Consider the following 10,130-nt stretch of genomic DNA (forward strand, 5'->3'; position numbering starts at 1 on the left):
GCCTGTGCCTCACAGTGTGGCGTCCAGAACTTCAAACGCCGTGAGAAGTGCTTCAAATGTGGTGTGCCCAAGTCAGGTATGGCCCTCCTACCTCCCTCTTTCCCGGGACGTTGCTGGGAAGAGGGAGAAGGGTGAGGGGCCAGTGCTCTGGGAGGAGGGAGACCAGCCTGGGAGCCCCTCCCCCTTTGTCATTGGCCTGTCTTCTGCCGCCCCTGACAGAGGCAGAGCAGAAGCTGCCCCTGGGCGCAAGGTTGGATCAGCAGACACTACCGCTGGGTGGTCGGGAGCTAAGCCAGGGCCTGCTGCCCCTGCCACAGCCCTACCAGGCCCAGGGAGTGCTGGCCTCCCAGGCCCTGTCACAGGGCTCGGAGCCGAGCTCAGAGAACGCCAACGACAGTGAGTCAGTTGTTCCTTCCTTCCTCCCTGCCCTAGGGTGTCTAGGCTGGGCTCTCCAAGGCCAGAGAGATGGTGGTGACCAGGACTTCATCCTCCCAGGGGCCTCTGCCTGGTGGGGGGTACACACATGTAATGTAGGGAGAGCAGAGGAAGAGCATTGCCAGACTCGACTTTGGGGGTGTGTTGAGAAGGTTCTCAGCAGGTGGGTGACTGAGCTGGGACTTGGACTGACAAGCAGAGTTTATCTGAGAGGAAGAGGTGAGGGGAAGCAGCGGGCGCAAGGACGCGGAGGCCAGGGGAGAGGGAGCAGAGGGGAGCCACCAGAGGGTAGGGCCAGAGCGGAATATCAGTGGTGCTTCCTAATGCTGGGCCCCTTCCTGCAGCCATCATTTTGCGCAACCTGAACCCACACAGCACCATGGACTCCATCCTGGGGGCCCTGGCACCCTACGCAGTGCTGTCCTCCTCCAACGTACGCGTCATCAAGGACAAGCAGACCCAACTGAACCGTGGCTTTGCCTTCATCCAGCTCTCCACCATCGTGGTGAGGGCGGCACAGGGGGGGGCCGGGCAGCCAGGATCCCGGCCCCCGGGGCAGGGAGGAGGGACCCTGACCCTAGCCCCCCACCGCGGCCCCAAGCCTGGAAATGGGGCAATGGAGCCGGGGACCTCCCCGGGCCTGACCCTTCTGCCCCTGCCCCCGCCACCTCCTCCCCCAGGAGGCAGCCCAGCTGCTGCAGATCCTGCAGGCCCTGCACCCGCCGCTCACCATCGACGGCAAGACCATCAACGTTGAGTTTGCCAAGGGTTCTAAGAGGTCAGGGCCCCACCTGTGTCCTTTCCCAGCTTGCCCCCCAGCTTGGGGCCTCCTGTCTCACTCCCAGTCTCTGACATCCTCCCCAGGGACATGGCCTCCAACGAAGGCAGTCGCATCAATGCTGCCTCTGTGGCCAGCACTGCCATTGCCGCGGCCCAGTGGGCCATCTCGCAGGTACTCAGAGACTCCCCTCCACCCCAGCATCCCTGTACCTGGGCCGCCTCCACCCTCCCGCTCCCTCTCTGCAAACAGGAGGGCTGGCTTGCTGTTTTGGCTTCCTGTGGCCCCGAAAACCTCTCACAGTGGTCGCCGGTGGGGGCTATGGGGTCCTCGCTGCAGCTCCCTTCCCAGGCACCTCCTCCCAGGCTTTCCTTTTCAGCGCCGTCGCGGCTGCTTTTCTGTTCTGTTTGGTAGTTGTATATCATCCTGAATTGTTACAACCTTTCTTGGTAAAAGGGAATTTATAAGTGGCTGCAAGAAAATTGGCAGATGACAATAAAGAAGGGGAGGATGGTATCTTCCTTGGTCTGACACCCAACACATATATTACGCGACACGTGTACCAGTGTCAGCCCTAGGAGCGTTTTGGCGCGTGTCTTTGTCCCAGTCTTGTTTTTGTCACCACCCTGCTCTGCTCTGGCCGGGTGGCCCTTGTTTGAGGGCTGCATGCTTTCTGTCAGCAGACACTTGCTTCACTTGGGGGCAGACGTCTCTTAGCTGGTCCCCCTCCCCTCTGTGCCCCCTCCTCTGCTAATGAACCCCTCCCACCTGCCCCTCAGGCCTCCCAGGGTGGGGAGGGTGCCTGGGCCACCCCCGAGGAGCCACCGGTCGACTACAGCTACTACCAACAGGAGGAGGGCTATGGCGGCAGCCAGGGCACAGAGTCCTCTCTCTATGCCCATGGCTACCTCAAGGGCACGAAGGGCCCCAGCATCACTGGAACCAAAGGGGACCCAGCCGGAGCAGGTTAGCCTCAGCATCTCTCCCTGAGCCCATGGTGGGGACTGGCAAGCATAGGGTCCTGGGCCCTGCCATTCACGTTCTCCTTTTTCCCTGTCCCCTTTTACAGGTCCCGAGGCCTCCCTGGAGCCTGGGGCAGACTCTGTGTCCCTGCAGGCTTTCTCCCGCACCCAGCCTGGTGCCACCCCTGGTGTCTACCAGCAGTCAGCAGCTGAAGCAAGCGGCAGCCAGGGCACTGCTGCCAACAGCCAGGTGAGGAAAATCAAGGGGAGGTCCTGGGGGCCATGGGGGCACTGGTAGACACTGAGCCCTGTTCCCCTGTCTTGCCCCGTGACTAGTCATACACCATCATGTCACCCGCTGTGCTCAAATCTGAGCTCCAGAGCCCCACCCATCCCAGCTCTTCCCTGCCACCAGCCACGAGTCCCTCTGCCCAGGAGTCCTACAGCCAGTACCGTGAGTAGCCATGGCCTACGGTGAGGGGTGGGGAATTCCTTAACAAAGCAGAGAGGAGTGCGACCCCCTCTTCTCACTCTCCAGCTGTTCCTGACGTCTCCACCTACCAGTACGACGAGACATCTGGCTACTACTATGACCCCCAGACTGGCCTCTACTACGACCCCAACTCTCAGGTGATAGGGCAGTCTGGGGAGTGGGCAGGGTCTGCAGTCCCCTCCTCGAGGTCTTCCCTCACACCCCTTCTCCCCCACCTCCCCCAGTACTACTACAATGCTCAGAGCCAGCAGTACCTGTACTGGGATGGGGAAAGGCGGACCTATGTTCCTGCCCTGGAGCAGTCAGCTGATGGGCATAAGGAAACGGGAGCGCCCTCAAAGGAGGGCAAAGAGAAGAAGGAAAAGCACAAGACCAAGACGGCCCAACAGGTGAACACTGGGAGTCCAGCAGTCACTGGCTGGCTGTCAGGTGTCTTCCGATGAATGCCATTCTGTCATCTGTTATCCTCCACTGCCAAGGGAGGGGATGGCGGTGGATGTGCACGTGGGCAGTAGTTGTGCCCAGGAGAGACCAGGCTCCCGGTCCAGCTTTGCTCTTTGCTGCGTGACCTTGAGCCAGGGCCGTCTCCCTACCAGGTACATGGTAGGGCTGCCCACCTCCCTGAGGTGGCCAGTGCCATCCAAGTGTACCCTGTCTGCTTTCCCATCCCCTGGTGGGAACCTTTGTGCTGTTGGTGGCAATGTGGGCTGGTGTGGGCACGCCTGAAGCCAGGCTAGCCCTGCCTGTGGAAACAAATGCGCATGCATGCTCCTTTGGGCCCAGAACCCCACCTAAGGGTGTGTCCGTGTCTGTCTGTGTATATATATCCCAGAGAACTTCTCGCGGGCCCATCAGGGGGTGGGCAGGAAGACAACCATCGCAGTGTTCTGTGGTGGTGGGCAGTTGGAGGGAACCTCAGTGTCTTGTCTGTGGAGGAAGAATATGACAGTCTGGGTGCAACACTTAGAAGCAAGAACTACGTGTTCCTTTGGCAGCCTGGTAAATTCTAAAAATGGTGTTGTGCCTGGGGGTCGGGGTTGGGCAACGACATGGAACGTGGCATAGTATCACACGTGCAAATTAAAATTATACACAGAGCAAGCCATTCTATGCATTTTAGAACGATAAAATGAAAACACACGGCAAACCTAATAGCGTGGGTGCCCATGAGGAGAACGGGGGCACAGCTGGGGAGGGCCTTGCTGAGGAGCACTGATGACAGGACGACAGAGAAATGGGGACTTTCACTTCCGCCTCTCTCACCTTCTGCTTGAGGCTGCAGGGCAGGAAGGGGCGGGCTGCTGCAAGGGCAGAGGTTGGAGTTGGTGACCCCAGCAGTCGGAGGATTCCTAAGAGCCTCACCCCCACCCTCGCCCCTAGATTGCCAAGGACATGGAACGCTGGGCCCGCAGCCTCAACAAGCAAAAAGAAAACTTCAAAAACAGCTTCCAGCCCATCAGTTCCCTACGAGACGATGAAAGGCGGGAGTCGGCCACCGCAGATGCTGGCTACGCCATCCTCGAGAAGAAGGTGTGTGTGGCTGTCCATCCGCGCCCTGCCCCCTAGTCTTGTCATCCCTTTGGTCCTTCCGTGGAATCTCTGAATTTCTGTGTTCCTCCACCCCAGGGAGCACTAGCTGAGAGACAGCACACCAGCATGGACCTCCCAAAACTGGCCAGTGATGACCGCCCAGTGAGTGCCCAGGGCAGAAAGAAGGGCAGGGCTCTGAGCTAGCCAGACCAGACCTCTCACCCTCACCTTTTGCAGAGCCCACCGAGGGGGCTGGTGGCAGCCTACAGCGGGGAGAGTGACAGTGAGGAGGAGCAAGAGCGTGGGGGCCCGGAGCGGGAGGAGAAGCTCACTGACTGGCAGAAGCTGGCCTGTCTGCTCTGCCGGCGCCAGTTCCCCAGCAAGGAGGCGCTCATCCGCCACCAGCAGCTCTCCGGGCTCCACAAGGTGACTGAGGGAGGCTTGGCTGGGAACCCTGTCCTGGCCCGGCCCAGCCGCTTCACTCCTCCTCCTGTCCTCCTTGCAGCAAAACCTTGAGATTCACCGGCGAGCCCACCTGTCAGAAAATGAGCTGGAGGCACTTGAGAAGAACGACATGGAGGTGAGGTGTGACCCACTCCTGGGCTCCATCCCTCGGTCCCTTACCAAGCGCTCCATCCGTGTAGGCAGCTGGCGCTCAGGTTCCTCAGCTAGACACAGCCTGGCTGCCATCAGCCACTTCACGTCCTTTCCCTGCAAGGCTTCTTCCCGATTCCCCCCATGCTGGCTGCTGGCATTCACAGGACCACAGATCTGTTCGCTAGATCTAGCTCCCTGTGGGGGCCCCCAAGCTGTGCCCATGTTTCCTGCAAATAGCGATCAGCTCCTTCATTCTCACACACACTCTTCAGCAAATGAAGTACCGGGACCGCGCAGCTGAACGCAGAGAGAAGTATGGCATCCCTGAGCCGCCGGAGCCCAAGAGGAGGAAATATAGCGGCATGTCTGCGGTCTCTGTGTGAGTGCCCGGGGCCAGGTCGGGGGCCTGGGGCCGGCAGGCCAGTCGCTCACACTGTGCCACTGTCTCCTGCAGGGACTTTGAGCAGCCCACGCGGGATGGGCTGGGCAGTGACAACATTGGCAGTCGCATGCTCCAGGCTATGGGCTGGAAAGAGGGCAGTGGCCTGGGCCGCAAGAAACAGGGCATTGTGACTCCCATTGAGGTGAGTCTGCGGGGATCCCATCCCCACCCTCCAGTACTCTCTGCTGTAGCCCTGGCCCCCGCCCAACCTGACAGAGTCTGCCTCCCTCACACAGGCCCAGACACGGGTGCGGGGCTCCGGCTTGGGTGCCCGAGGCAGCTCCTATGGGGTCACCTCAACCGAGTCATACAAGGAGACGCTGCACAAGACAATGGTGACCCGCTTCAACGAGGCCCAGTGAGCAGCTGCAAGACCTACTTATACTTATGTTGGGTGTCCAGCCTGGAGCAGGGGAGGATGAAATGTTGGGTGGTCAGAACAGGGGCCCTGCACCTGTTGACTGGCCCAACTCCGCAGCCAGAGAGGCCCTGACCAAGTCAGACTTTTGAGTTGGTGACTTTTATTGGAAAACTGGGCTGGGTTCATGTCTTTCTTTTTGTAATAAAAGCTGAAAAGTCCGCAGCTTGCATGTCTCTTTCTCATGTCCCAGAGTGGTTTGTGGCCCACACAGATACAGGGACATAAACACAGATGGACAAGATCTTGGTCACAGCCCCTCACCATTATCGGGTCCAGCAGGTCATGCTGTACCAGGAAACCAAGCACCACCAGGGCACCGTCAGACTTGAAGACCCTCTGGGTCACAGCCAGGACTAGGAACCCCCCATCTCCTGGCCTTGCCACCCTGCAGCTGCACTTGCTGTATGGCTGCAAGGCTAAACTGTACTTGGGTCTGGGGACAATGCCTGAGGGCATCTCTGAGTGAACAACGATAGGCACTCTGGCGCCAGTGGGCCCTGTGCCCTCAACAGGCTGATGACCCCAGAGGTGTGGAGATAAGAGAATCAGCCTGCCAGTCCCAGGGATGCCCCACCAGTTGGGTCCACCCTCGTCCTCATCCGCTCCACGGCTTTTACCACAGCACCCTATCCCTCCAGTCCCACTAACCAGTCTCCACCCTGTGATTCACAAGTATGCATGTGCTCTCAGCACAGGTCTGAGTACAGTGGAACACGAAGCTGGGGCTGCCCTCTCCGGGCCTTGCGGGGGCTGGGCTGTGAAACGGGGCCAGGAACCGCCCCTCCCCAAAACATACATGCTTTTAAGACAAGAAGGTGGAAGGGAGGTAGTGTAGGAAGAGCAAGTGGTTCAAAGCCCCTCCTTCCTCACTTAGTAGTCTGCATTATGACATCACCCTACACAAGTTGTAAGGAGAGGGATGAAAAAGCGAGGCTGGTGTAATCTTGATCCCCAAAACAGATGAGATAATTCAAGAAGAGAACATTTCAAGCCACTTAACACCTGTAGATTAAAAATCCTTAATAAAGTCTTAGCTACGGCTTCCCTGGTGGCGCAGTGGTTAAGAATCCACCTGCCAATGCAGGGGACACGGTTTCGAGCCCTGATCCGGGAAGATCCCACATGCCGTGGAGCAAGTAAGCCCGTGCACTACAACTACTGAGCCTGCGCTCTAGAGCCTGTGAGCCACAACTACTGAGCCCACGTGCCGCAACTGCTGAAGCCCGCATGCCTAGAGCCCATGCTCCGCAGCAAGAGAAGCCACCACAATGAGAAGCCCGCTCAAGGAAGAGTAGCCCCCGCTTGCCGCAGCTAGAGAAAGCCTGCACACAGCAACGAAGACCCAACGCGGCCAAAAAGAAAGAAAGAAATTTATTTTTAAAAAATGTTAGCTAAATGAATCCAATATTATATTTAGCAAATATGTTTTGATCAAATAGTTTATCTCAGGAATGCAAAATTGAGTCAACATTAGAGAAACTATATATGTAGTGCTCTACATTAACAGACCAAAAGTAAACAAACGTAATAATCTCAACCACAGAAAGCATTTGATAAGGTTCAAGAATCAATAAATCCATACTTACAGAAATTAATGGATAAAAGAATAAATACATGGAGGAGAAGAGAAATATCCCCTATACAGTAGAATGTCAACTAATAATCACGGCACAATGATGGTGTTCTGTTAATGTTAATGAAATCTCTGGGTGCTGAAGCTAGCGGTTACACTTTGATGTAAACAGGATATTTACACAGATTCAAAGTATCTCTCCATGAGATATATGTTAGTTAATTCCAAAGGGGGAAAATAGTATCTTTACAGTAGAGAAACCTGGCAGATACCATCTTAATGAGGGGAACAAAGTGAACATTATCAGTATTAAAATCCTGAGCCATCTGATAGGATGAAATGAGGAGACAGCATCACTTTTGTGATATTCCCAGGCAATATGCAGAACACGAATCTAACCACAAGGAAACATCAGACAAAGCCAAACTGAGGGACAGTCTACAAAATTCCTGGCTTATAATCTTCAAAAGTGTCAATGTCATGAAGGTCAAGGGAGCACTGAAAAACCGTTCCAGATTGAAGGAGACATCCCATTTGAATGTTCAAATGTTACCTCCTGGCTACCCCATTTAAAGTTCCAAACTCTGCCCTGCCATACTCCCTATGCCCCTTTCCTTGCATTCTTTTTCTCCATGACATTTCTCAATTTCTAACATACTATAAGTTTTCTTACTTTTCTACAGTCTCCTTCACTAGAATGAAAACATCACGAGGGAAGGGACTTTTGTCTGCCTTGCTCACCACTGTGTCCCCGATGCCTCGAACAGGGTTTGGCACATACCAGACCATGGAAGCATGAATAAATACACACACCACAACTGTTCAAATCATTCTCATTCTCAAGACTCCATTTTTTTAAAAAAATGGCTAATACATAAAGAGTCCTTAGGGACCTCCCTGGTGGCACAGTGGTTAAGAATCCACCTGCCAATGCAGGGGACATGGGTTCGAGCCCTGGTCCGGGAAGATCCCACATGCAGCAGAGCAACTAAGCCCATGCGCCACAACTACTGAAGCCCGCGGTGCCTAGAGCCCGTGCTCTGCAACAAGAGAAGCCTCTGCAATTAGAAGCCCGCGCACTGCAACGAAGAGTAGCCCCTAGGGAAAGCCCGCACACAGCAACGAAGACCCAATGCAGCCAAAAATAAATAAATAAATTTATAAAACAAAAATAACGAGTCCCTAAAAATCCATAAGAGGTACAACAACCCAATAGAAAATGGATAAAGGAAACAGAAAATTCCCAGAAAACAAGAACTGCAAATACCTTTAAATCTATGAAAAGATGCCCAAGTTCACGCCTAATAAGAGAAATACACATTATAATTACACCCGATTGGCAAACATCCAAAGGCTTGACAATCTGCTCAGTGAGGCTGTGAACCAGCTGCACTCTCATACGTGGCTGGGGGCAATGCGAATTGTACAACTCTCACCCCCACTTCCCCTTTCTCCCTGCTTTCTTACCTCCACAGGCTTTTGTTCAAGCTGTTCCCTCCGACTGGGATGCCCTTCCCTCTCACTTGGGAAAGTCCAAAGTCCAAATCCTGCCTCAATTACTCCTACTGATCCTTTTGAAGGCAATCAATTCTTCAGAGAAGTCGGCCACACCCACGGCTTCAGTTGCCACCTCTGATGGCCCCTAAATCCATCCACGGAAACTCAGATCTAGTCCCCAAACTGTTCATTCAACCAACACATACCAGACCATGGATATCTAACAGGCATCAAAAATGTAACACGTCTGGGGACTTCCCTGGTGGCGCAGTGGTTAAGAATCCGCCTGCCAATGCAGGGGACACGCGTTTGTGCCCCGGTCCGGGAAGATCCCACGTGCGGCGGAGTGGCTGGGCCCGTGGGCCATGGCTGCTGAGCCTGCGCGTCCGGAGCCTGTGCTCCGCAGCGGGAGGGGCCACAACAGCAAGAGGCCCGCGTACCGCAAAAAAAAAAAAAAAAAAAAAAGAATCCGCCTGCCAGTGCAGGGAACACGGGTTCGATCGCTGGTCCGGGAAGATCCCACATGCCGCGGAGCAACTAAGTCCGTGCACCACAACTACTGAGCCTGCGCTCTAGGGCCCACGAGCCACAACTACTGAGCCCGCACACCTAGAGCCCCTGCTCCACAGCAAGAGAAGCCACTGCAATGAGAAGCCCGTGCACCACAACAAAGAGTAGCCCCCGCTTCCCCAAACTAGAGAAAGCCCACGTGCAGCAACGAACACCCAACACAGCCATAAATAAATAAATAAATAATGTAACGTCTGAAAATCAACTCCTGATTTTGCCCCATGCCTGCTCCTAATGGAGTATTTCCCCTGTCAATGACAACTCCATCCTTCCAGCTCAGGCTAGAAACCCATGGGTCAGCCAGGACTCCTCTCTATTTTTCATGTGCTGTATCCGATTTCTCAGCAAATCCTGGTGTCTTTACCTTCAAAATCAATTCAAAATAGAACCCCACACACTTCCTCTTTCACCACCTTGGTCTGACCCTCTCTCATCACTACCTGGACTCTTGCAGTAGCCTTTCCACTGGCTTTTCTGCTTCCTCTCCCCCACCCCCACCCCCCCATACACAGTTTGTTCTCTCTCCACAGAGAGCAGCCAGATTCTAAAATATAATTTAAATAATGTGACTCCCCTACTTAAAATCCTTTTATGGCTCCCCATGGATCTTAGAATAAAAACCAAACATCTCAGCCTGGCTTACAATGCCCTGCTTGATATGGCCTCGAATCTCATCTGCCAGTGCTCTCCCTTCCTCACTCCTCTCCAACTACACAGACATCTGTGCTCTTCCCAAACATTTCAAGAACTTCCAGCCTCAAGGCTTTGCCCCTGATGTTCCCTCTGTCTGATGCTTTCCCCCCATGTTACACATGGTTTGCTTCCTCACTTT

General features: G+C 54.8%; 1 protein-coding gene across 10 annotated transcripts in view; it reads left to right on the forward strand.

Moving 5' to 3' along the window:
• The window catches only part of RBM10 (RNA binding motif protein 10), a 30,195-nt gene extending 24,375 nt beyond the window's left edge, over positions 1 to 5,820 (forward strand). For 5 of the 10 annotated variants that reach the window (XM_029240392.1, XM_029240394.1, XM_029240396.1 and 2 more), the window contains 17 exons: positions 16 to 76; positions 220 to 396; positions 780 to 940; positions 1,116 to 1,213; positions 1,300 to 1,387; positions 1,993 to 2,179; positions 2,283 to 2,425; positions 2,512 to 2,629; positions 2,714 to 2,805; positions 2,893 to 3,057; positions 4,049 to 4,198; positions 4,295 to 4,360; positions 4,436 to 4,624; positions 4,704 to 4,778; positions 5,068 to 5,174; positions 5,250 to 5,379; positions 5,474 to 5,820. In XM_029240392.1, the coding sequence (XP_029096225.1) occupies positions 16 to 76; positions 220 to 396; positions 780 to 940; positions 1,116 to 1,213; positions 1,300 to 1,387; positions 1,993 to 2,179; positions 2,283 to 2,425; positions 2,512 to 2,629; positions 2,714 to 2,805; positions 2,893 to 3,057; positions 4,049 to 4,198; positions 4,295 to 4,360; positions 4,436 to 4,624; positions 4,704 to 4,778; positions 5,068 to 5,174; positions 5,250 to 5,379; positions 5,474 to 5,599 (2,133 nt within the window). In that variant the 3' untranslated portion in view covers positions 5,600 to 5,820. The remainder of the gene's footprint in view (positions 1 to 15; positions 77 to 219; positions 397 to 779; positions 941 to 1,115; positions 1,214 to 1,299; positions 1,388 to 1,992; positions 2,180 to 2,282; positions 2,426 to 2,511; positions 2,630 to 2,713; positions 2,806 to 2,892; positions 3,058 to 4,048; positions 4,199 to 4,294; positions 4,361 to 4,435; positions 4,625 to 4,703; positions 4,779 to 5,067; positions 5,175 to 5,249; positions 5,380 to 5,473) is intronic. The other 5 variants (XM_029240393.1, XM_029240398.1, XM_029240399.1 and 2 more) reach the window with 2 other exon arrangements.
• Positions 5,821 to 10,130: the final 4,310 nt, after the last annotated feature.

Source organism: Monodon monoceros, unplaced genomic scaffold, assembly GCF_005190385.1.
Source record: "Monodon monoceros isolate NGI ecotype Baffin Bay Population unplaced genomic scaffold, NGI_Narwhal_1 Super_Scaffold_22, whole genome shotgun sequence".
Lineage (NCBI taxonomy): Eukaryota > Metazoa > Chordata > Mammalia > Artiodactyla > Monodontidae > Monodon > Monodon monoceros.